Source organism: Telmatherina bonti (genome assembly GCF_933228915.1).
Source record: "Telmatherina bonti genome assembly, chromosome: 2".
NCBI classification, from domain to species: domain Eukaryota; kingdom Metazoa; phylum Chordata; class Actinopteri; order Atheriniformes; family Telmatherinidae; genus Telmatherina; species Telmatherina bonti.
Genome location: NC_136620.1, coordinates 44,580,292 through 44,606,859, shown reverse-complemented (window position 1 = coordinate 44,606,859; position 26,568 = coordinate 44,580,292). Strand labels below are relative to the sequence as shown.

The 26,568-nt window shown below is 50.6% G+C and overlaps 1 protein-coding gene across 1 annotated transcript in view; it reads right to left on the bottom strand.

The window, feature by feature from the left end:
* Positions 1–26,102, bottom strand: part of LOC306769732 (uncharacterized protein) — a gene marked incomplete at both ends in the record, with an annotated part of 122,371 nt that extends 96,269 nt beyond the window's left edge. The window contains 4 exons of the mRNA XM_079258427.1: positions 11,738–11,827; positions 23,864–24,101; positions 24,213–24,376; positions 25,981–26,102. Coding sequence (XP_079114553.1) covers positions 11,738–11,827; positions 23,864–24,101; positions 24,213–24,376; positions 25,981–26,102 — 614 coding nt within the window. The remainder of the gene's footprint in view (positions 1–11,737; positions 11,828–23,863; positions 24,102–24,212; positions 24,377–25,980) is intronic.
* Positions 26,103–26,568: the final 466 nt, after the last annotated feature.

Genomic DNA, 26,568 nt, shown 5'->3' with positions numbered 1-26,568 from the left:
ACAGAACCAGTCCGTCTTTAGGCCAACAGGTTGTGGTGTTTACAGAACCAGTCCGTCTTTAGGCCAACAGGTTGTGGCGTTTACAGAACCAGTCCGTCTTTAGGCCAAAAGGTCGTGGCGTTTACAGAACCAGTCCGTCTTTAGGTCAACAGGTTATGGCGTTTACAGAACCAGTCCGTCTTTAGTTCAACAGGTTGTGGCGTTTACAGAACCAGTCCGTCTTTAGGCCAACGGGTTGTGGCGTTTACAGAACCAGTCCGTCTTTAGGTCAACAGGTTGTGGCGTTTACAGAACCAGTCCGTCTTTAGGCCAACAGGTTGTGGTGTTTACAGAACCAGTCCGTCTTTAGGCCAACAGGTTGTGGCGTTTACAGAACCAGTCCGTCTTTAGGCCAAAAGGTCGTGGCGTTTACAGAACCAGTCCGTCTTTAGGTCAACAGGTTATGGCGTTTACAGAACCAGTCCGTCTTTAGTTCAACAGGTTGTGGCGTTTACAGAACCAGTCCGTCTTTAGGCCAACAGGTTGTGGCGTTTACAGAACCAGTCCGTCTTTAGTCCAACAGGTTGTGGCGTTTACAGAACCAGTCCGTCTTTAGGCCAACAGGTTGTGGCGTTTACAGAACCAGTCCGTCTTTAGGCCAACGGGTTGTGGTGTTTACAGAACCAGTCCGTCTTTAGGTCAACAGGTTATGGCGTTTACAGAACCAGTAAGTCTTTAGGCCAACAGGTTGTGGCGTTTACAGAACCAGCCCGTCTTTAGGGCAATAGATTGTGGCGTTTACAGAACCAGTAAGTCTTAAGGCCAACGGGTTGTGGCGTTTACAGAACCAGTAAGTCTTTAGGCCAACAGGTTGTGGCGTTTACAGAACCAGTCCGTTTTTAGGCCAAAAGGTCGTGGCGTTTACAGAACCAGTCCGTCTTTAGTCCAACAGGTTATGGCGTTTACAGAACCAGTAAGTCTTTAGGCCAACAGGTTGTGGCGTTTACAGAACCAGTCCGTTTTTAGGCCAACAGGTTGTGGCGTTTACAGAACCGGTCCGTATTTATGCCAACGGGTTGTGGCGTTTACAGAAACAGTAAGTCTTTAGGCCAACAGGTTGTGGCGTTTACAGAACTAGTCCGTCTTTAGGCCAACGGGTTGTGGCGTTTACAGAACCGGTCCGTCTTTAGGCCAACGGGTTGTGGCGTTTACAGAACCAGTCCGTCTTTAGGCCAACAGGTTGTGGCGTTTACAGAACCAGTCCGTCTTTAGGCCAACGGGTTGTGGCGTTTACAGAACCAGTAGGTATTTAGGCCAACGGGTTGTGGCGTTTACAGAACCGGCCCGTCTTTAGGCCAACAGGTTGTGGCGTTTACAGAACCAGTCCGTTTTTAGGCCAACAGGTTGTGGCGTTTACAGAACCGGTCCGTATTTATGCCAACGGGTTGTGGCGTTTACAGAAACAGTAAGTCTTTAGGCCAACAGGTTGTGGCGTTTACAGAACTAGTCCGTCTTTAGGCCAACGGGTTGTGGCGTTTACAGAACCAGTCCGTCTTTAGGCCAACGGGTTGTGGCGTTTACAGAACCAGTAAGTCTTTAGGCCAACAGGTTGTGGCGTTTACAGAACTAGTCCGTCTTTAGGCCAACGGGTTGTGGCGTTTACAGAACCAGTCCGTCTTTAGGCCAACAGGTTGTGGCGTTTACAGAACCAGTCCGTCTTTAGGCCAACGGGTTGTGGCGTTTACAGAACCAGTAGGTATTTAGGCCAACGGGTTGTGGCGTTTACAGAACCGGCCCGTCTTTAGGCCAACAGGTTGTGGCGTTTACAGAACCAGTCCGTTTTTAGGCCAACAGGTTGTGGCGTTTACAGAACCGGTCCGTATTTATGCCAACGGGTTGTGGCGTTTACAGAAACAGTAAGTCTTTAGGCCAACAGGTTGTGGCGTTTACAGAACTAGTCCGTCTTTAGGCCAACGGGTTGTGGCGTTTACAGAACCAGTCCGTCTTCAGGCCAACGGGTTGTGGCGTTTACAGAACCAGTAAGTCTTTAGGCCAACAGGTTGTGGCGTTTACAGAACCAGTCCGTCTTTAGTCCAACAGGTTGTGGCGTTTATAGAACCAGTCCGTCTTTAGGCCAACGGGTTGTGGCGTTTACAGAACCAGTAGGTATTTAGGCCAACAGGTTGTGGCGTTTACAGAACCAGTAAGTCTTTAGGCCAACGGGTTGTGGCGTTTACAGAACCGGCCCGTCTTTAGGTCAACAGGTTGTGGCGTTTACAGAACCGGTCCGTATTTATGCCAACGGGTTGTGGCGTTTACAGAAACAGTAAGTCTTTAGGCCAACAGGTTGTGGCGTTTACAGAACCGGCCCGTCTTTAGGCCAACAGGTTGTGGCGTTTACAGAACCAGTCCGTTTTTAGGCCAACAGGTTGTGGCGTTTACAGAACCGGTCCGTATTTATGCCAACGGGTTGTGGCGTTTACAGAAACAGTAAGTCTTTAGGCCAACAGGTTGTGGCGTTTACAGAACTAGTCCGTCTTTAGGCCAACGGGTTGTGGCGTTTACAGAACCAGTCCGTCTTTAGGCCAACGGGTTGTGGCGTTTACAGAACCAGTCCGTTTTTAGGCCAACAGGTTGTGGCGTTTACAGAACCGGTCCGTCTTTAGGCCAACAGGTTGTGGCGTTTACAGAACCAGTAGGTATTTAGGCCAACGGGTTGTGGCGTTTACAGAACCAGTAAGTCTTTAGGCCAACGGGTTGTGGCGTTTACAGAACCGGCCCGTCTTTAGGTCAACAGGTTGTGGCGTTTACAGAACCAGTCCGTTTTTAGGCCAACAGGTTGTGGCGTTTACAGAACCGGTCCGTTTTTAGGCCAACAGGTTGTGGCGTTTATAGAACCGGTCCGTATTTAGGCCAACGGGTTGTGGCGTTTATAGAACCGGTCCGTCTTTAGGCCAACAGGTTGTGGCGTTTATAGAACCGGTCCGTCTTTAGGCCAACGGGTTGTGGCGTTTATAGAACCGGTCCGTCTTTAGGCCAACAGGTTGTGGCGTTTACAGAACCAGTCCATCTTTAGGCCAACGGGTTGTGGCGTTTACAGAACCAGTCCGTCTTTAGGCCAACGGGTTGTGGCGTTTACAGAACCAGTCCGTCTTTAGGCCAAGGGATTGTGGCGTTTACAGAACCGGCCTGTCTTTAGGCCAACAGGTTGTGGCGTTTACAGAACCAGTCCGTCTTTAGGTCAACAGGTTGTGGCGTTTACAGAACCAGTCCGTTTTTAAGCCAACAGGTTGTGGCGTTTACAGAACCAGTCCGTTTTTAGGCCAACAGGTTGTGGCGTTTACAGAACCGGTCCGTCTTTAGGCCAACAGGTTGTGGTGTTTACAGAACCAGTCCGTCTTTAGGCCAACGGATTGTGGCGTTTACAGAACCGGCCTGTCTTTAGGCCAAAAGGTCGTGGCGTTTACAGAACCAGTCCGTCTTTAGGTCAACAGGTTATGGCGTTTACAGAACCAGTAAGTCTTTAGGCCAACAGGTTGTGGCGTTTACAGAACTAGTAAGTCTTTAGGCCAACGGGTCGTGGCATTTACAGAACCAGTCCGTCTTTAGGCCAACGGGTTGTGGCGTTTACAGAACCAGTCCGTCTTTAGTCCAACAGGTTGTGGCGTTTACAGAACCAGTCCGTCTTTAGGCCAACAGGTTGTGGCGTTTAGAGAACCAGTCCGTCTTTAGGCCAACAGGTTGTGGCGTTTACAGAACCAGTCCGTCTTTAGGTCAACAGGTTGTGGCGTTTACAGAACAAGTCCGTTTTTAAGCCAACAGATTGTGGCGTTTACAGAACCACTAAGTCTTTAGGCCAACAGGTTGTGGCGTTTACAGAACTAGTAAGTCTTTAGGCCAACGGGTCGTGGCATTTACAGAACCAGTCCGTCTTTAGGCCAACGGGTTGCGGCGTTTACAGAACCAGTCCGTCTTTAGTCCAACAGGTTGTGGCGTTTACAGAACCAGTCCGTCTTTAGGCCAACAGGTTGTGGAGTTTACAGAACCAGTCCGTCTTTAGGCCAACGGGTTGTGGCGTTTACAGAACCAGTCCGTCTTTAGGCCAACAGGTTGTGGTGTTTACAGAACCAGTCCGTCTTTAGGCCAACAGGTTGTGGTGTTTACAGAACCAGTCCGTCTTTAGGCCAACGGATTGTGGCGTTTACAGAACCGGCCTGTCTTTAGGCCAAAAGGTCGTGGCGTTTACAGAACCAGTCCGTCTTTAGGTCAACAGGTTGTGGCGTTTACAGAACCAGTAAGTCTTTAGGCCAACAGGTTGTGGCGTTTACAGAACCAGCCCGTCTTTAGGGCAACAGATTGTGGCGTTTACAGAACCAGTAAGTCTTTAGGCCAACAGGTTGTGGCGTTTACAGAACCAGTCCGTTTTTAGGCCAAAAGGTCGTGGCGTTTACAGAACCAGTCCGTTTTTAGGCCAAAAGGTCGTGGCGTTTACAGAACCAGTCCGTTTTTAGGTCAACAGGTTATGGCGTTTACAGAACCAGTAAGTCTTTAGGCCAACAGGTTGTGGCGTTTACAGAACCAGTCCGTTTTTAGGCCAACAGGTTGTGGCGTTTACAGAACCGGTCCGTATTTATGCCAACGGGTTGTGGCGTTTACAGAAACAGTAAGTCTTTAGGCCAACAGGTTGTGGCGTTTACAGAACTAGTCCGTCTTTAGGCCAACGGGTTGTGGCGTTTACAGAACCAGTCCGTCTTTAGGCCAACGGGTTGTGGCGTTTACAGAACCAGTAAGTCTTTAGGCCAACAGGTTGTGGCGTTTACAGAACCAGTCCGTCTTTAGGCCAACAGGTTGTGGCGTTTATAGAACCAGTCCGTCTTTAGGCCAACGGGTTGTGGCGTTTACAGAACCAGTAGGTATTTAGGCCAACGGGTTGTGGCGTTTACAGAACCAGTAAGTCTTTAGGCCAACAGGTTGTGGCGTTTACAGAACCAGTCCGTCTTTAGGCCAACAGGTTGTGGCGTTTATAGAACCAGTCCGTCTTTAGGCCAACGGGTTGTGGCGTTTACAGAACCAGTAGGTATTTAGGCCAACAGGTTGTGGCGTTTACAGAACCGGCCCGTCTTTAGGCCAACAGGTTGTGGCGTTTACAGAACCGGTCCGTATTTATGCCAACGGGTTGTGGCGTTTACAGAAACAGTAAGTCTTTAGGCCAACAGGTTGTGGCATTTACAGAACTAGTCCGTCTTTAGGCCAACGGGTTGTGGCGTTTACAGAACCAGTCCGTCTTTAGGCCAACGGGTTGTGGCGTTTACAGAACCAGTAAGTCTTTAGGCCAACAGGTTGTGGCGTTTACAGAACCAGTCCGTCTTTAGGCCAACAGGTTGTGGCGTTTATAGAACCAGTCCGTCTTTAGGCCAACGGGTTGTGGCGTTTACAGAACCAGTAGGTATTTAGGCCAACGGGTTGTGGCGTTTACAGAACCAGTAAGTCTTTAGGCCAACGGGTTGTGGCGTTTACAGAACCGGCCCGTCTTTAGGTCAACAGGTTGTGGCGTTTACAGAACCAGTCCGTTTTTAGGCCAACAGGTTGTGGCGTTTACAGAACCGGTCCGTTTTTAGGCCAACAGGTTGTGGCGTTTATAGAACCGGTCCGTATTTAGGCCAACGGGTTGTGGCGTTTATAGAACCGGTCCGTCTTTAGGCCAACAGGTTGTGGCGTTTACAGAACCGGTCCATCTTTAGGTCAACAGGTTGTGGCGTTTACAGAACCAGTCAGTCTTTAGGCCAACAGGTTGTGGCGTTTACAGAACCAGTCCGTCTTTAGGCCAACAGGTTGTGGTGTTTACAGAACCAGTCCGTCTTTAGGCCAACGGATTGTGGCGTTTACAGAACCGGCCTGTCTTTAGGCCAAAAGGTCGTGGCGTTTACAGAACCAGTCCGTCTTTAGGTCAACAGGTTATGGCGTTTACAGAACCAGTAAGTCTTTAGGCCAACAGGTTGTGGCGTTTACAGAACCAGTCCGTTTTTAGGCCAACAGGTTGTGGCGTTTACAGAACCGGTCCGTATTTATGCCAACGGGTTGTGGCGTTTACAGAACCAGTCCGTTTTTAGGCCAACAGGTTGTGGCGTTTACAGAACCGGTCCGTATTTAAGCCAACGGGTTGTGGCGTTTATAGAACCGGTCCGTCTTTAGGCCAACAGGTTGTGGCGTTTACAGAACCGGTCCGTCTTTAGGCCAACAGGTTGTGGCGTTTACAGAACCAGTAAGTCTTTAGGCCAACGGGTTGTGGCGTTTACAGAACCAGTAAGTCTTTAGGCCAACAGGTTGTGGCGTTTACAGAACTAGTAAGTCTTTAGGCCAACGGGTCGTGGCATTTACAGAACCAGTCCATCTTTAGGCCAACAGGTTGTGGCGTTTACAGAACCAGTCCGTCTTTAGTCCAACAGGTTGTGGCGTTTACAGAACCAGTCCGTCTTTAGGCCAACAGGTTGTGGCGTTTACAGAACCAGTCCGTCTTTAGGCCAACAGGTTGTGGCGTTTACAGAACCAGTCCGTCTTTAGGCCAACAGGTTGTGGTGTTTACAGAACCAGTCCGTCTTTAGGCCAACAGGTTGTGGCGTTTACAGAACCAGTCCGTCTTTAGGCCAACAGGTTGTGGTGTTTACAGAACCAGTCCGTCTTTAGGCCAACGGATTGTGGCGTTTACAGAACCGGCCTGTCTTTAGGCCAAAAGGTCGTGGCGTTTAAAGAACCAGTAAGTCTTTAGGCCAACAGGTTGTGGCGTTTACAGAACCGGTCCGTTTTTAGGCCAACAGGTTGTGGCGTTTACAGAACCGGTCCGTATTTATGCCAACGGGTTGTGGCGTTTACAGAACCAGTAAGTCTTTAGGCCAACAGGTTGTGGCGTTTACAGAACTAGTAAGTCTTTAGGCCAACAGGTTGTGGTGTTTACAGAACCAGTCCGTCTTTAGGCCAACGGGTTGTGGCGTTTACAGAACCAGTAAGTCTTAAGGCCAACGGGTTGTGGCGTTTACAGAACCAGTAAGTCTTTAGGCCAACGGGTTGTGGTGTTTAAAGAACCAGTCCGTCTTTAGGCCAACAGGTTGTGGCGTTTAGAGAACTAGTAAGTCTTTAGGCCAACATGTTGTGGCGTTTAAAGAACTAGTAAGTCTTTAGGCCAACGGGTTGTGGCGTTTACAGAACCAGTCCGTCTTTAGGCCAACAGGTTGTGGTGTTTACAGAACCAGTCCGTCTTTAGGCCAACGGATTGTGGCGTTTACAGAACCGGCCTGTCTTTAGGCCAACAGGTTGTGGCGTTTACAGAACCAGTCCGTCTTTAGGCCAACAGGTTGTGGCGTTTACAGAACCAGTAAGTCTTTAGGCCAACAGGTTGTGGCGTTTACAGAACCAGTCCGTTTTTAGGCCAAAAGGTCGTGGCGTTTACAGAACCAGTCCGTCTTTAGGTCAACAGGTTATGGCGTTTACAGAACCAGTAAGTCTTTAGGCCAACAGGTTGTGGCGTTTACAGAACCAGTCCGTTTTTAGGCCAACAGGTTGTGGCGTTTACAGAACCGGTCCGTATTTATGCCAACGGGTTGTGGCGTTTACAGAACCAGTCCGTCTTTAGGCCAACAGGTTGTGGCGTTTACAGAACCAGTAAGTCTTTAGGCCAACAGGTTGTGGCGTTTATAGAACCAGTCCGTCTTTAGGCCAACAGGTTGTGGCGTTTACAGAACCAGTCCGTCTTTAGGCCAACAGGTTGTGGCGTTTACAGAACCAGTCCGTCTTTAGGCCAACGGATTGTGGCGTTTACAGAACCGGCCTGTCTTTAGGCCAAAAGGTCGTGGCGTTTACAGAACCAGTAAGTCTTTAGGCCAACAGGTTGTGGCGTTTACAGAACCAGCCCGTCTTTAGGGCAACAGATTGTGGCGTTTACAGAACCAGTAAGTCTTTAGGCCAACAGGTTGTGGCGTTTACAGAACCAGTCCGTTTTTAGGCCAAAAGGTCGTGGCGTTTACAGAACCAGTCCGTCTTTAGGCCAACAGGTTGTGGCGTTTACAGAACCAGTCCGTTTTTAGGCCAAAAGGTCGTGGCGTTTACAGAACCAGTCCGTCTTTAGGTCAACAGGTTATGGCGTTTACAGAACCAGTAAGTCTTTAGGCCAACAGGTTGTGGCGTTTACAGAACCAGTCCGTTTTTAGGCCAACAGGTTGTGGCGTTTACAGAACCAGTCTGTTTTTAGGCCAACGGGTTGTGGCGTTTACAGAACCAGTAAGTCTTTAGGCCAACAGGTTGTGGCGTTTATAGAACCAGTCCGTCTTTAGGCCAACGGGTTGTGGCGTTTACAGAACCAGTCCGTCTTTAGGCCAACAGGTTGTGGCGTTTACAGAACTAGTCCGTCTTTAGGCCAAAGGGTTGTGGCGTTTACAGAACCAGTCCGTCTTTAGGCCAACGGGTTGTGGCGTTTACAGAACCAGTAAGTCTTTAGGCCAACAGGTTGTGGCGTTTATAGAACCAGTCCGTCTTTAGGCCAACGGGTTGTGGCGTTTACAGAACCAGTAGGTATTTAGGCCAACGGGTTGTGGCGTTTACAGAACCGGCCCGTCTTTAGGTCAACAGGTTGTGGCGTTTACAGAACCAGTCCGTTTTTAGGCCAACAGGTTGTGGCGTTTACAGAACCGGTCCGTTTTTAGGCCAACAGGTTGTGGCGTTTACAGAACCGGTCCGTTTTTAGGCCAACAGGTTGTGGCGTTTACAGAACCGGTCCGTATTTAGGCCAACAGGTTGTGGTGTTTATCGAACCGGTCCGTATTTAGGCTAACAGGTTGTGGCGTTTATAGAACCGGTCCGTATTTAGGCCAACGGGTTGTGGCGTTTATAGAACCGGTCCGTATTTAGGCTAACAGGTTGTGGCGATTATAGAACCGGTCCGTATTTAGGCCAACAGGTTGTGGCGATTATAGAACCGGTCCGTATTTAGGCCAACGGGTTGTGGCGTTTATAGAACCGGTCCGTATTTAGGCTAACAGGTTGTGGCGATTATAGAACCGGTCCGTATTTAGGCCAACAGGTTGTGGCGATTATAGAACCGGTCCGTATTTAGGCCAACAGGTTGTGGCGTTTATAGAACCGGTCCGTCTTTAGGTCAACAGGTTGTGGCGTTTATAGAACCGGTCCGTCTTTAGGTCAACAGGTTGTGGCGTTTACAGAACCAGTCCGTCTTTAGGCTAAGCTTTGCGCCAGTCTGCTAATTCAGTCTGATGTGTGTCATGTGTTGCAGCAGGGAAACACCTGCAGGACTGGAGTCCCTCCTTCGGGTCTTCCAGAGAGGCTTTGACTCTAATTAATCTACAGAACTACAGTAGCACCAGTGTGAAGACTCCAGACCTGAGGCGCCGGTTTGCTGCAGTGCTCCCTGCTCGCCTGCCCTCCAGGACTGATTATTGATCAGAGCTGATTATTGATCAGAGCTATGATTAGGTCCCAGATTCTTCATTTACACTGAAAAGGAACAGTTTAATGTTCTGATGTTTAAAAATGCAAAAGAAATGCTGCTTTATGTCTACAGTTTACATCCATCTGAGCAAAACATGAAACAAAGTGGAACTGGTGGGTGGGTACTACAAGCATGACTCCGTAATGTACCACAGCATCAGTTTCACTTCACATGTTTTCATTCCTGCAGGAACAGAAAAGCCGTTATAAAAAGGGTAAGTCCAGAAAGCAGACCAGACGTTTGCGATTACCAGTTAGAAACTACGGGACATTTAATAAAACAGTGACTCATAAGGTCTCCTCGTCTGGCTTCCGATGGCTTTCAATATTTCAGCTCCCAACCCTCCATTGCCTAACTCCCCCCACTCTGCCCCTTCAGCCTCTAAACAGTTCCTGGTGTGCACATCTGGAGCGACGGCGCAGTGCTGGCCTGCCACAGTGGCCAGCAGCCAGCACTGTGGTGCATGGAGGTACATGTGGCGTTAAGAAAGGGCCTTTGTTCTCAGGACCCCCACGCTCCTGTTCCTCCTATGGAAAAAAGGAGATGGGGGTGGAGTTTGTTGGGGGTGGGGGGGGTTGACCTTTTTCCAAAAACTGCCTCTTTTTCTCTCAGACACCAATTCAGACTCTGAAATTAGCAGCTGAGTTAAAATGTCAGGAGAAGGCTTCATGAAGAGCTGAAAGTGGTGAAACACTGAGGGAAGATCAAGATACAGTTTGTGAGTTAAATTAGCAGATTTAGTCCAGAGCCAAAATAACGAATGCTTAATTTTACAGTCAGTACTTCCTCGCAACCAATCACAAACACTGTCAGCAAGCCCCGCCCCAACTTCAATGGAAAATATCATCGCTAGGCTAGAAGTTAGCATGCACAAATGAATTAAAGAGAATAAAACAACTGTCTAAAATCAACTGTTTATGTCGACAATATCATCTGTGTTCAATTAAAACTGACCAGAATTGATTTTCTTTCTATAAAAGATAACATGAAAAACACCTCCCCAGAGTCCGACCTCCCCAGCGTCCGACCTCCCCAGCGTCCGACCTCCCCAGCGTCCGACCTCCCCAGAGTCCGACCTCCCCAGAGTCCGACCTCCCCAGAGTCCGACCTCCCCAGAGTCCGACCTCCCCAGAGTCCGACCTCCCCAGCGTCCGACCTCCCCAGAGTCCGACCTCCCCAGAGTCCGACCTCCCCAGCGTCCGACCTCCCCAGCGTCCGACCTCCCCAGAGTCCGACCTCCCCAGAGTCCGACCTCCCCAGCGTCCGACCTCCCCAGCGTCCGACCTCCCCAGCGTCCGACCTCCCCAGCGTCCGACCTCCCCAGCGTCCGACCTCCCCAGCGTCCGACCTCCCCAGCGTCCGACCTCCCCAGCGTCCGACCTCCCCAGCGTCCGACCTCCCCAGCGTCCGACCTCCCCAGCGTCCGACCTCCCCAGCGTCCGACCTCCCCAGCGTCCGACCTCCCCAGCGTCCGACCTCCCCAGCGTCCGACCTCCCCAGCGTCCGACCTCCCCAGCGTCCGACCTCCCCAGCGTCCGACCTCCCCAGAGTCCGACCTCCCCAGCGTCCGACCTCCCCAGAGTCCGACCTCCCCAGCGTCCGACCTCCCCAGCGTCCGACCTCCCCAGCGTCCGACCTCCCCAGCGTCCGACCTCCCCAGCGTCCGACCTCCCCAGCGTCCGACCTCCCCAGAGTCCGACCTCCCCAGAGTCCGACCTCCCCAGAGTCCGACCTCCCCAGAGTCCGACCTCCCCAGAGTCCGACCTCCCCAGAGTCCGACCTCCCCAGCGTCCGACCTCCCCAGCGTCCGACCTCCCCAGCGTCCGACCTCCCCAGCGTCCGACCTCCCCAGAGTCCGACCTCCCCAGAGTCCGACCTCCCCAGAGTCCGACCTCCCCAGAGTCCGACCTCCCCAGAGTCCGACCTCCCCAGAGTCCGACCTCCCCAGCGTCCGACCTCCCCAGCGTCCGACCTCCCCAGAGTCCGACCTCCCCAGCGTCCGACCTCCCCAGCGTCCGACCTCCCCAGAGTCCGACCTCCCCAGCGTCCGACCTCCCCAGCGTCCGACCTCCCCAGAGTCCGACCTCCCCAGAGTCCGACCTCCCCAGAGTCCGACCTCCCCAGAGTCCGACCTCCCCAGCGTCCGACCTCCCCAGAGTCCGACCTCCCCAGCGTCCGACCTCCCCAGCGTCCGACCTCCCCAGCGTCCGACCTCCCCAGCGTCCGATAACCAGTAAAGCAAATATAAAGTCAGGGACATACCCCGGCGGCAGAGGTCTCTCCCAGGTGGTGGTTTTAGTGTTGTGGTCCACGTAGTACACTCTGCCATGAGGCAAAACCCGCTGCTCCCAGCTGTAGAGACACAGAAACATGTTTACTACAACCTGGTAAACTGGACCGGTGGACAAGACCAGATCAGAGTGATAGGAAAGGAGAAACTGACATTAGAGGGGTTCTGGTTAAGTACAGGGTTCTAGATTAGCACAGGGTTCTAGTTTTGCACAGGCTTCTGGATTAGCCCACGGTCCTAGATTAGCACAGGGTTCTGGATTAGCACAGGGTCCTAGATTAGCACAGGGTCCTAGATTAGCACAGGGTTCTGGATTAGCACAGGGTTCTGGATTAGCACAGGGTTCTGGATTAGTACAGGGTTCTGGATTAGCAGAGGTTCCAGATTAGCACAGAGTTCTTTATTAGCCCAGGGTTCTGGATTAGCAGAGGTTCCGGATAAACACAGGGTTCTGGATTAGCGGAGCTTCCGGATTACCACAGGTTCTGGATTTGCCAAGGGTTCTAGATTAGCACAGGCTTCTGGATTAGCACAAGGTTTTAGATTAGCACAGGGTTCTAGATTAGCACAGCGTTCTGGATTATTCCAGGGTTCTGGATTAGCACATGGTTCTGCCTTAGCACAGGGTTCTGGGTTAGCCCCGGGTTCTTGTTTAGCACAGGGTTCTGGATTAGCCCAGGGTTCTGGATTAGCACAGGTTCTGGATTAGCCCAGGGTTCTAGATTAGCACAGGTTCTAGATTTGCCCAGGGTTCCGGATTAGCACAGGGTTCTGGATTAGCTCCGGGTTCTAGATTAGAACAGGGTTCTGGATTAGCAGAGGTTCTGGATTAGCCCAGGGTTCTGGATTAGCCCCGTGTTCTAGATTAGCACAGGGTTCTGGATTAGCACAGGGTTCTGGATTAGCCCAAGGTTCTAGATTAGCACAGCGTTCTGGATTAGCACAGGTTCTGGATTTGCCCAGGGTTCCAGATTAGCCCCGGGTTCTGGATTTGCACAGGGTTCTGGATTAGAAGAGGTTCCGCATTAGCACAGGGTTCTGGATTGGCCCAGGGTTGTGGAATAGCAGAGGTTCCAGATTACCACAGGTTCCAGATTTGCCCAGGGTTCTGGATTAGCCCAGGGTTCCGGATTAGCAGAGTTTCTGGATTAACTGAGGTACCGGATTACCACAGGTTCTGGATTAGCACAGAATTCTGGATTAGCACAGGGTTCTAGATTAACACACGGTTCTGGATTAGCACAGGGTTCTTGATTAGCACAGGGTTCTGGATTAGGACAAGGTTCTAGATTAGCACAGCGTTCTGGATTTGCCCAGGGTTCCAGATTAGCCCGGGGTTCTGGATTTGCACAGGGTTCTGGATTAGAACAGGGTTCTGGATTAGCAGAGGTTCTGGATTAGCCCAGGGTTCTGGATTAGCCCCGGGTTCTAGATTAGCACAGGGTTCTGGATTAGCACAGGGTTCTGGATTAGCCCAAGGTTCTAGATTAGCACAGCGTTCTGGATTAGCACAGGTTCTGGATTTGCCCAGGGTTCCAGATTAGCCCCGGGTTCTGGATTTGCACAGGGTTCTGGATTAGAAGAGGTTCCGCATTAGCACAGGGTTCTGGATTGGCCCAGGGTTGTGGAATAGCAGAGGTTCCAGATTACCACAGGTTCTAGATTTGCCCAGGGTTCTGGATTAGCCCAGGGTTCCGGATTAGCAGAGTTTCTGGATTAACTGAGGTACCGGATTACCACAGGTTCTGGATTAGCACAGAATTCTGGATTAGCACAGGGTTCTAGATTAACACACGGTTCTGGATTAGCACAGGGTTCTTGATTAGCACAGGGTTCTGGATTAGGACAAGGTTCTAGATTAGCACAGCGTTCTAGATTAGCACAGCGTTCTGGATTATTAGATGGTTCTAGATTATTAGAGGGTTCTGGATTAGCCTGGGGTTCTGGTTTAGCACAGGGTTCTGGATTAGCCCGGGGTTCTGGTTTAGCACAGGGTTCTGGATTAGCCCGGGGTACTGGATTAGCACAGGATTCGTGATTAGCACAGGGTTCTAGATTAGCACAGGGTTCTAGATTAGCACAGCGTCCCGATTAGCACAGCGTCCCGATTAGCACAGGCTCTGTATTTGCCCAGGTTTCTGGATTAGCATTGGGCTCTGGATTAGCACAGGGTTCTGGATTAGCCCTGGATTCTGGATTAGCAGAGGTTCCGGATTAGTACAGGGTTCTGGTTTAGCACAGGGTTCTGGATTAGCACAGGGTTCTGGTTTAGCACAGGGTTCTCGATTAGCACAGGTTCTGGATTAGCACTGGGTTCTGGTTTTGCACTGGCTTCTGGATAAGCCCACAGTTCTGGATTAGCAGAGGTTCCGAATTAACACAGGGTTTTGGTTTAGCACAGGGTTCTGGATTAGCCCGGGGTTCTGGATTAGCACAGGGATCTAGATTAGCACAGGGTTCTAAATTAGTACAGGGTTCTGGATTAGCACAGGGTTCTGGATTAGCAGAGGTTCAGGATTAGCACAGGGTTCTGGATTAGCCCAGGGTTCTGGATTAGCAGAGGTTCTGGATTAGCACAGGGTTCTGGATTAGCGGAGGTTCCGGATTACCACAGGCTCTGGATTTGCCCAGGGTTCTAGATTAGCACAGGGTTCTGGATTAGCACAGGGCTTTAGATCAGCACAGGGTTCTAGATTACCACAGCGTTCTGGATTAGCACAGCGTTCTGGATTATTCCAGGGTTCTGGATTAGCCCGGGGTTCTGGATTAGCAGAGGTTCCGGATTACCACAGGGTTCTGGATTAGCAGAGGGTCAGGATTAGCACAGGGTCCGGATTAGCACAGGCTCTGTATTTGCCAAGGTTTCTGGATTAGCATTGGGTTCTGGATTAGCACAGGTTCTGGATTAGCCCCGGGCTCTGGATTAGCACAGGGTTCTGGATTAGCCCTGGATTCTGGATTAGCACAGGGTTCTGGTTTAGCCCCAGGTTCTGGATTAGCACAGGGTTCTGGAATAGCAGAGGTTCCGGATTACCACAGGTTCTAGATTTGCCCAGGGTTCTGGATTAGCACAGGGTCCTAGATTAGCACAGGGTTCTGGATTAGCACAGGGTTCTCAATTAGCACAGGTTCTGGATTAGCACAGGGTTCTGGATTAGCCCGGGTTTCTGGATTAGCACAGGGTTTTGGATTAGCACAGCGTTCTAAATTAGTACAGGGTTCTGGATTAGCACAGGGTTCTGGATTAGCACAGGGTTCTTAATTAGTACAGGGTTCTGGATTAGCACAGGGTTCTGGATTAGCACAGGGTTCTGGATTAGCACAGGGTTCTGGATTAGCCCAGGGTTCTGGATTAGCAGAGGTTCTGGATTAGCACAGGGTTCTGGATTAGCGGAGGTTCCGGATTACCACAGGATCTGGATATGCCCAGGGTTCTAGATTAGCACAAGGTTCTGGATTAGCCCAGGGTTCTAGATTAGGACATGGTTCTGGATTAGCACAGGGTTGTGGATTAGCAGAGGGTTATAGATTAGTCCAGGGTTCTAGATTAGCACAGGTTCTGGATTAGCCCAGGGTTCTAGTTTAGCCCCGGGTTCTAGATTAGCACAGGGTTCTGGATAAGCACAGGGTTCTAGATTAGCACAGGGTTCTGGATTAGCACAGGGTTCTGGATTAGCACAGAGTTCTGGATTTACCCAGGGTTATAGATTAGCACAGGAATCTTGATTGGCACAGGGCTCTAGATTAGCACAGGGTTCTGGATTAGCCCAGGGTTCTAGATTAGCCCCGGGTTCTGGATTAGCACAGGGTTCTGGATTAGCACAGGGTTCTAAATTAGTACAGGGTTCTGGATTAGCACAGGGTTCTGGATTAGCACAGGGTTCTGGATTAGCAGAGGTTCTGGATTAGCACAGGGTTCTGGATTAGCGGAGGTTCCGGATTACCACAGGATCTGGATATGCCCAGGGTTCTAGATTAGCACAAGGTTCTGGATTAGCCCAGGGTTCTAGATTAGGACATGGTTCTGGATTAGCACAGGGTTGTGGATTAGCAGAGGGTTATAGATTAGTCCAGGGTTCTAGATTAGCACAGGTTCTGGATTAGCCCAGGGTTCTAGTTTAGCCCCGGGTTCTAGATTAGCACAGGGTTCTGGATTAGCACAGGGTTCTGGATTAGCACAGAGTTCTGGATTTACCCAGGGTTATAGATTAGCACAGGAATCTTGATTGGCACAGGGCTCTAGATTAGCACAGGGTTCTGGATTAGCCCAGGGTTCTAGATTAGCCCCGGGTTCTAGATTAGCACAGGGTTCTGGATTAGCCCAAGGTTCTAGATTAGCCCAAGGTTCTAGATTAGCACAGCATTCTGGATTAGCACAGGTTCTGGATTTTCCCAGGGTTCCAGGTTAGCACAGGGTTCTGGATTAGCCCCGGGTTCTGGATTTGCAGAGGTTCCGGATTAGCACAGGGTTCTGGATTAGCAGAGGTTCCGGATTAGCACAGAGTTCTGGATTAGCAGAGGTTCCGGATTAGCAGAGGGATCTGGAATAGCACAGGGTTCTGGATTAGCACAGGGTTCTGGTTTAGCACAGGGTTCTCGATTAGCACAGGGTTCTCGATTAGCACAGGTTCTGGATTAGCACAGGTTCTGGATTAGCACTGGGTTCTGGTTTTGCACAGGGTTCTGGTTTAGCACAGGGTTCTCGATTAGCACAGCTTCTCGATTAGCACTGGGTTCTGGTTTTGCACAGGCTTCTGGATAAGCCCACAGTTCTGGATTAGCAGAGGTTCCGAATTAGCACAGGGTTTTGGTTTAGCACAGGGTTCTAAATTAGTACAGGGTTCTGGATTAGCACAGGGTTCTGGATTAGCAGAGGTTCAGGATTAGCACAGGGTTCTGGATTAGCCCAGGGTTCTGGATTAGCACAGGGCTTTAGATCAGCACAGGGTTCTAGATTAGCACAGCGTTCTGGATTAGCACAGCGTTTTGGATTATTCCAGGGTTCTGGATTAGCCCGGGGTTCTGGATTAGCACAGGGTTCTGGATTAGCCCCGGGTTCGTGAGTAGCACAGGGTTCTGGATTAGCAGAGGTTCTGGATTAGCAGAGGTTCTGGATTAGCACAGGGTTTTAGATTAGCACAGGGTTTTAGATTAGCACAGGGTTCTGGATTAGCAGAGGGTTCTGGATTAGCACAGGGTTCTGGATTTACCCAGGGTTATAGATTAGCACAGGAATCTTGATTAGCATAGGGCTCTAGATTAGCACAGGGTTCTGGATTAGCACAGGGCTCTGGATTAGCACAGGGTTTTGGATTAGCCCTGGATTCTGGATTAGCACGGCTTTCTGGATTAGCACAGCTTTCTGGATTAGCAGAGGTTCCGGATTAGCACAGGTTTCTGGATTTGCCCAGGGTTCTGGATTAGCACAGGGTTCTCGGCTAGCAGAGGTTCTGGATTAGCGGAGGGACCGGATTACCACAGGTTCTGGATTAGCACAGGGTTCTCGATTAGCAGAGTTTCCGGATTAGCACAGGGTTCTAGATTAGGACATGGTTCTGGATTAGCACAGGGTTGTGGATTAGCAGAGAGTTCTAGATTAGTCCAGGGTTCTAGATTAGCACAGAGTTCTGGATTAGCACAGGGTTCTGGATTAGCACAGGGTTCTGGATTAGCACAGGGTTCTGGATTTACCCAGGGTTATAGATTAGCACAGGAATCTTGATTAGCATAGGGCTCTAGATTAGCACAGGGTTCTGGATTAGCACAGGGCTCTGGATTAGCACAGGGTTTTGGATTAGCCCTGGATTCTGGATTAGCACGGCGTTCTGGATTAGCCCAGGGTTCTGGATTAGCACAGCTTTCTGGATTAGCAGAGGTTCCGGTTTAGCACAGGTTTCTGGATTTGCCCAGGGTTCTGGATTAGCACAGGGTTCTGGATTAGCACAGGGTTCTCGGCTAGCAGAGGTTCTGTATTAGCGGAGGGACCGGATTACCACAGGTTCTGGATTAGCACAGGGTTCTCGATTAGCAGAGTTTCCGGATTAGCACAGGGTTCTAGATTAGGACATGGTTCTGGATTAGCACAGGGTTGTGGATTAGCAGAGAGTTCTAGATTAGTCCAGGGTTCTAGATTAGCACAGAGTTCTGGATTAGCACAGGGTTCTGGATTAGCACAGGGTTCTGGATTAGCACAGGGTTCTGGATTTACCCAGGGTTATAGATTAGCACAGGAATCTTGATTAGCACCAGGCTCTAGATTAGCACAGGGTTCTGGATTAGGACATGGTTCTGGATTAGCACAGGGTTGTGGATTAGCAGAGGGTTCTAGATTAGTCCAGGGTTCTAGATTAGCACAGGAATCTTGATTAGCACCGGGCTCTAGATTAGCACAAGGTTCTGGATTAGCAGAGGGTTCTAGATTAGTCCAGGGTTCTGGATTAGCACAGAGTTCTGGATTAGCACAGGGTTCTGGATTAGCACAGGGTTCTGGATTAGCACAGGGTTCTGGATTTACCCAGGGTTATAGATTAGCACAGGGTTCTGGATTAGCACAGTGTTCTGGATTAGCCCCGGGTTCTGGATTTGCAGAGGTTCCGGATTAGCACAGGGTTCTGGATTAGCAGAGGTTCCGGATTAGCACAGAGTTCTGGATTAGCAGAGGTTCCGGATTAGCAGAGGGATCTGGAATAGCACAGGGTTCTGGATTAGCACAGGGTTCTGGTTTAGCACAGGGTTCTCGATTAGCACAGGGTTCTCGATTAGCACAGGTTCTGGATTAGCACAGGTTCTGGATTAGCACTGGGTTCTGGTTTTGCACAGGGTTCTGGTTTAGCACAGGGTTCTCGATTAGCACAGCTTCTCGATTAGCACTGGGTTCTGGTTTTGCACAGGCTTCTGGATAAGCCCACAGTTCTGGATTAGCAGAGGTTCCGAATTAGCACAGGGTTTTGGTTTAGCACAGGGTTCTAAATTAGTACAGGGTTCTGGATTAGCACAGGGTTCTGGATTAGCAGAGGTTCAGGATTAGCACAGGGTTCTGGATTAGCCCAGGGTTCTGGATTAGCACAGGGCTTTAGATCAGCACAGGGTTCTAGATTAGCACAGCGTTCTGGATTAGCACAGCGTTTTGGATTATTCCAGGGTTCTGGATTAGCCCGGGGTTCTGGATTAGCACAGGGTTCTGGATTAGCCCCGGGTTCGTGAGTAGCACAGGGTTCTGGATTAGCAGAGGTTCTGGATTAGCAGAGGTTCTGGATTAGCACAGGGTTTTAGATTAGCACAGGGTTTTAGATTAGCACAGGGTTCTGGATTAGCAGAGGGTTCTGGATTAGCACAGGGTTCTGGATTTACCCAGGGTTATAGATTAGCACAGGAATCTTGATTAGCATAGGGCTCTAGATTAGCACAGGGTTCTGGATTAGCACAGGGCTCTGGATTAGCACAGGGTTTTGGATTAGCCCTGGATTCTGGATTAGCACGGCTTTCTGGATTAGCCCAGGGTTCTGGATTAGCACAGCTTTCTGGATTAGCAGAGGTTCCGGATTAGCACAGGTTTCTGGATTTGCCCAGGGTTCTGGATTAGCACAGGGTTCTCGGCTAGCAGAGGTTCTGGATTAGCGGAGGGACCGGATTACCACAGGTTCTGGATTAGCACAGGGTTCTCGATTAGCAGAGTTTCCGGATTAGCACAGGGTTCTAGATTAGGACATGGTTCTGGATTAGCACAGGGTTGTGGATTAGCAGAGAGTTCTAGATTAGTCCAGGGTTCTAGATTAGCACAGAGTTCTGGATTAGCACAGGGTTCTGGATTAGCACAGGGTTCTGGATTAGCACAGGGTTCTGGATTTACCCAGGGTTATAGATTAGCACAGGAATCTTGATTAGCATAGGGCTCTAGATTAGCACAGGGTTCTGGATTAGCACAGGGCTCTGGATTAGCACAGGGTTTTGGATTAGCCCTGGATTCTGGATTAGCACGGCGTTCTGGATTAGCCCAGGGTTCTGGATTAGCACAGCTTTCTGGATTAGCAGAGGTTCCGGTTTAGCACAGGTTTCTGGATTTGCCCAGGGTTCTGGATTAGCACAGGGTTCTGGATTAGCACAGGGTTCTCGGCTAGCAGAGGTTCTGTATTAGCGGAGGGACCGGATTACCACAGGTTCTGGATTAGCACAGGGTTCTCGATTAGCAGAGTTTCCGGATTAGCACAGGGTTCTAGATTAGGACATGGTTCTGGATTAGCACAGGGTTGTGGATTAGCAGAGAGTTCTAGATTAGTCCAGGGTTCTAGATTAGCACAGGGTTCTGGATTAGCACAGGGTTCTGGATTAGCACAGGGTTCTGGATTTACCCAGGGTTATAGATTAGCACAGGAATCTTGATTAGCACCAGGCTCTAGATTAGCACAGGGTTCTGGATTAGGACATGGTTCTGGATTAGCACAGGGTTGTGGATTAGCAGAGGGTTCTAGATTAGTCCAGGGTTCTAGATTAGCACAGGAATCTTGATTAGCACCGGGCTCTAGATTAGCACAAGGTTCTGGATTAGCAGAGGGTTCTAGATTAGTCCAGGGTTCTGGATTAGCACAGAGTTCTGGATTAGCACAGGGTTCTGGATTAGCACAGGGTTCTGGATTAGCACAGGGTTCTGGATTTACCCAGGGTTATAGATTAGCACAGGGTTCTGGATTAGCACAGTGTTCTGGATTAGCCCCGGGTTCTGGATTTGCAGAGGTTCCGGATTAGCACAGGGTTCTGGATTAGCAGAGGTTCCGGATTACCACAGGCTCTTGATTTGCCCAGGGTTCTAGATTAGCACAGGGTTTTAGATTAGCACAGGGTTCTGGATTAGCAGAGGGTTCTGGATTAGCACAGGGTTCTGGATTTACCCAGGGTTATAGATTAGCACAGGAATCTTGATTAGCATAGGGCTCTAGATTAGCACAGGGTTCTGGATTAGCACAGGGCTCTGGATTAGCACAGGGTTTTGGATTAGCCCTGGATTCTGGATTAGCACAGCTTTCTGGATTAGCCCAGGGTTCTGGATTAGCACAGCTTTCTGGATTAGCAGAGGTTCCGGATTAGCACAGGTTTCTGGATTTGCCCAGGGTTCTGGATTAGCACAGGGTTCTCGGCTAGCAGAGGTTCTGGATTAGCGGAGGGACCGGATTACCACAGGTTCTGGATTAGCACAGGGTTCTCGATTAGCAGAGTTTCCGGATTAGCACAGGGTTCTAGATTAGGACATGGTTCTGGATTAGCACAGGGTTCTAGATTAGGACATGGTTCTGGATTAGCACAGGGTTGTGGATTAGCAGAGAGTTCTAGATTAGTCCAGGGTTCTAGATTAGCACAGAGTTCTGGATTAGCACAGGGTTCTGGATTAGCACAGGGTTCTGGATTAGCACAGGGTTCTGGATTTACCCAGGGTTATAGATTAGCACAGGAATCTTGATTAGCATAGGGCTCTAGATTAGCACAGGGTTCTGGATTAGCACAGGGCTCTGGATTAGCACAGGGTTTTGGATTAGCCCTGGATTCTGGATTAGCACGGCGTTCTGGATTAGCCCAGGGTTCTGGATTAGCACAGCTTTCTGGATTAGCAGAGGTTCCGGTTTAGCACAGGTTTCTGGATTTGCCCAGGGTTCTGGATTAGCACAGGGTTCTGGATTAGCACAGGGTTCTCGGCTAGCAGAGGTTCTGTATTAGCGGAGGGACCGGATTACCACAGGTTCTGGATTAGCACAGGGTTCTCGATTAGCAGAGTTTCCGGATTAGCACAGGGTTCTAGATTAGGACATGGTTCTGGATTAGCACAGGGTTGTGGATTAGCAGAGAGTTCTAGATTAGTCCAGGGTTCTAGATTAGCACAGAGTTCTGGATTAGCACAGGGTTCTGGATTAGCACAGGGTTCTGGATTAGCACAGGGTTCTGGATTTACCCAGGGTTATAGATTAGCACAGGAATCTTGATTAGCACCAGGCTCTAGATTAGCACAGGGTTCTGGATTAGGACATGGTTCTGGATTAGCACAGGGTTGTGGATTAGCAGAGGGTTCTAGATTAGTCCAGGGTTCTAGATTAGCACAGGAATCTTGATTAGCACCGGGCTCTAGATTAGCACAAGGTTCTGGATTAGCACAGGGTTCTAGATTAGTCCAGGGTTCTGGATTAGCACAGAGTTCTGGATTAGCACAGGGTTCTGGATTAGCACAGGGTTCTGGATTAGCCCAGGGTTATAGATTAGCACAGGGTTCTGGATTAGCACAGTGTTCTGGATTAGCCCCGGGTTCTGGATTTGCAGAGGTTCCGGATTAGCACAGGGTTCTGGATTAGCAGAGGTTCCGGATTACCACAGGCTCTTGATTTGCCCAGGGTTCTAGATTAGCACAGGGTTCTGGATTAGCACAGGGTTTTAGATTAGCACAGGGTTCTGGATTAGCACAGGGTTCTGGATTAGGACAGGGTTCTGGATTAGCACAGGGTTCTGGATTTACCCAGGGTTATAGATTAGCACAGGAATCTTGATTAGCATAGGGCTCTAGATTAGCACAGGGTTCTGGATTAGCACAGGGTTTTGGATTAGCCCTGGATTCTGGATTAGCACGGCGTTCTGGATTAGCCCAGGGTTCTGGATTAGCACAGCTTTCTGGATTAGCAGAGGTTCCGGTTTAGCACAGGTTTCTGGATTTGCCCAGGGTTCTGGATTAGCACAGGGTTCTCGGCTAGCAGAGGTTCTGTATTAGCGGAGGGACCGGATTACCACAGGTTCTGGATTAGCACAGGGTTCTCGATTAGCAGAGTTTCCGGATTAGCACAGGGTTCTAGATTAGGACAGGGTTCTAGATTAGCACAGAGTTCTGGATTAGCACAGGGTTCTGGATTAGCACAGGGTTCTGGATTAGCACAGGGTTCTGGATTTACCCAGGGTTATAGATTAGCACAGGAATCTTGATTAGCACAGGAATCTTGATTAGCACAGGGTTCTGGATTAGCACAAGGCTCTGGATTAGCACAGGGTTCTGGATTAGCACAGGGTTCTGGATTAGCGCTGGATTCTGGATTAGCACAGGTTCTGGATTAGCCCCGGGCTCTGGATTAGCCCCGGGCTCTGGATTAGCCTAGGGTTCCGGATTAGCACAGGGTTCTGGATTAGCTCCGGGTTCTAGATTAGCACAGGGTTCTGGATTAGCACAGGTTCTGGATTAGCACAGGGTTCTAGATTAGCCCCGGGTTCTAGATTAGCACAGGGTTCTGGATTAGCACAGTGTTCTGGATTAGCACAGGTTCTGGATTTTCCCAGGGTTCCAGGTTAGCACAGGGTTCTGGATTAGCCCCGTGTTCTGGATTTGCACAGGGTTCTGGATTAGAAGAGGTTCCCCATTAGCACAGCGTTCTGGATTAGCACAGGTTCTGGATTTGCCCAGGGTTCCGGATTAGCACAGGGTTCTGGATTAGCTCCGGGTTCTAGATTAGCACAGGGTTCTGGATTAGCCCTGGATTCTGGATTAGCCCAGGGTTCTGGATTAGCACAGGGTTCTGGATTAGTCCAAGGTTCTAGATTAGCACAGCGTTCCGGCTTAGCACAGGGTTCTGGATTAGTCCAAGGTTCTAGATTAGCACAGCGTTCCGGCTTAGCACAGGGTTCTGGATTAGCCCTGGATTCTGGATTAGCCCAGGGTTCTGGATTAGCACAGGGTTCTGGATTAGTCCAAGGTTCTAGATTAGCACAGCGTTCCGGCTTAGCACAGGGTTCTGGATTAGAAGAGGATCCGCATTAGCACAGGGTTCTGATTTAGCCCAGGGTTCTGGATTAGCCCAGGGTTCTGGATTAGCACAGGGTTTTTTAGTTCTTGTTGGTGGAGATAGATCAATATTTAAATACTTCATTGATCACCAGGAAACGTGGTGTGTGGGAAGTCAAATCTTTTAATCTTGTGATTGTGATTTTAATCAACCTTTAGAAATTAATCTGGGAATATTTTCCATCTGTAAGATCAGCAGACACCTCTAGCTGGACAATAAAAATGTTTTATTCTTGTTTCTGATCTGCAGAAGAAATCTTTGAAATGAAACGAGAGCTTCTGATTGGTGGACTCTTACCCTGCTGGGAGCGAGTCCGAGCCGGACTCGGTGCTGCTGGCCTGTTCTGGGGTGGAAGTGGTGTTGGGACCGGGTTCTGCCGGTTCAGCCGGACCCAGGGCATCCTGACCCGGCGATGGACTGCTGCTGTCACTGCTGGCTGCTGGAGACCGGCCCGATGGAGAGGATGGAGGCGGAGTCTGACGGGCCACACCCCCACGGCTGTTCTCTTGCCCATTTGACGACAACTCAACTTTAACTAAGGACGATACAAAGGAGGAGAGGACGGCCAGGTGAGGTCAGGGATGGACGGAGGACGGTAAACAGTCGTAATCTTAAGCTATGAAACATGGGAGTCGATGCTGTTCACCTGCACTGTTTCCAGGGCTACCATGACTCTTTGAGGACCGATGGCAACCAGAAGATCCGAACTCCGATATCTGCTCCTCAGCTAGATCCCCGTTAGTCAGAGCGTTTCCCCTGGAGCTGCCTGGGGAGTGGATCTGGGCCCCCCCTATCGAGTGCCGGTTGCTTCTGCAACCACAAACAGAAAATAAATATGAGAGGAAGACGATGGAGAAGGAAATGGGGTGGAGAGGAAGAGGAGGATGCACTAATGACTACCATCACCATCATTTGTTTTTCTTCTCTTTTACATTCCTGTTGTTCCTGAACATGTGTGACTCAGGCGTGTTAACCCAGCTCACGCACTGAGGTGTCGTCTACAGGAATGCTGCGGCCGAGACGGGAATGCCATCAAGAAAACAGGATTCAGGACGACCATGTTTACTCGCCACAATAACTAGAAGAGCGGAGCATCGCAGTGAGTAGCTGCTGCCATCTGTACAAAGACCAGGTCTACTGGAGGCCTAATGCTGGCCTAATGGTGGCCCACTGGTGGTCTACTGGTGGCCTCATACTGGCCTAATGGTGGCCCACTGGTGGTCTACTGGTGGCCTCATACTGGCCTACTGCTGGCCCACTGGTGGTCTACTGGTGGCCTCATACTGGCCTAATGGTGGCCCACTGGTGGTCTACTGGTGGCCTCATACTGGCCTAATGGTGGCCCACTGGTGGTCTACTGGTGGCCTCATACTGGCCTACTGCTGGCCCACTGGTGGTCTACTGGTGGCCTCATACTGGCCTAATGGTGGCCCACTGGTGGTCTACTGGTGGCCTCATACTGGCCTAATGGTGGCCCACTGGTGGCCTCATACTGGCCTACTGCTGGCCCACTGGTGGTCTACTGGTGGCCTCATACTGGCCTAATGGTGGCCCACTGGTGGTCTACTGGTGGCCTCATACTGGCCTAATGGTGGCCCACTGGTGGTCTACTGGTGGCCTCATACTGGCCTAATGGTGGCCCACTGGTGGTCTACTGGTGGCCTCATACTGGCCTAATGGTGGCCCACTGGTGGTCTACTGGTGGCCTCATACTGGCCTAATGGTGGCCCACTGGTGGTCTACTGGTGGCCTCATACTGGCCTACTGCTGACCCACTGGTGGTCTACTGGTGGCCTCATACTGGCCTAATGGTGGCCCACTGGTGGCCTCATACTGGCCTACTGCTGGCCCACTGGTGGTCTACTGGTGGCCTCATACTGGCCTAATGGTGGCCCACTGGTGGTCTACTGGTGGCCTAATGGTGGCCCACTGGTGGTCTACTGGTGGCCTCATACTGGCCTAATGGTGGCCCACTGGTGGTCTACTGGTGGCCTAATGGTGGCCCACTGGTGGTCTACTGGTGGCCTCATACTGGCCTAATGGTGGCCCACTGGTGGTCTACTGGTGGCCTAATGGTGGCCCACTGGTGGTCTACTGGAGGCCTAATGCTGGCCTAATGGTGGCCCACTGGTGGTCTACTGGTGGCCTCATACTGGCCTAATGGTGGCCCACTGGTGGTCTACTGGTGGCCTCATACTGGCCTACTGCTGGCCCACTGGTGGTCTACTGGTGGCCTAATGGTGGCCCACTGGTGGTCTACTGGTGGCCTCATACTGGCCTAATGGTGGCCCACTGGTGGTCTACTGGTGGCCTCATACTGGCCTAATGGTGGCCCACTGGTGGTCTACTGGTGGCCTAATGGTGGCCCACTGGTGGTCTACTGGTGGCCTCATACTGGCCTAATGGTGGCCCACTGGTGGTCTACTGGTGGCCTAATGATGGCCCACTGGTGGTCTACTGGTGGCCTAATGGTGGCCCACTGGTGGTCTACTGGTGGCCTAATGGTGGCCCACTGGTGGTCTACTGGTGGCCTCATACTGGCCTAATGGTGGCCCACTGGTGGTCTACTGGTGGCCTCATACTGGCCTAATGGTGGCCCACTGGTGGTCTACTGGTGGCCTCATACTGGCCTAATGGTGGCCCACTGGTGGTCTACTGGTGGCCTCATACTGGCCTAATGGTGGCCCACTGGTGGTCTACTGGTGGCCTAATGGTGGCCCACTGGTGGTCTCCTGCATGTCAGCTGGCTTTCAATACCTTACTTACCTCTGCACCTGTTCTCGGTTTTGCTGATCCTAAAAAACCCTCCATCTTACATACAGATTCAAGCACCACTAGGTTGGGTGCAGCCTTATACCAGGAGCAGGATGGGAAACTTTGGGGGATTGCATACGCCAGCTGCGGATTGTCTCGGAGTGAATCCAGATACCCGGTGCACAAGTTGCAGTTCTTGGCACTAAAGTGGAGTGTGTCTGAGAAACTTCATGACTACCTTTATGGGG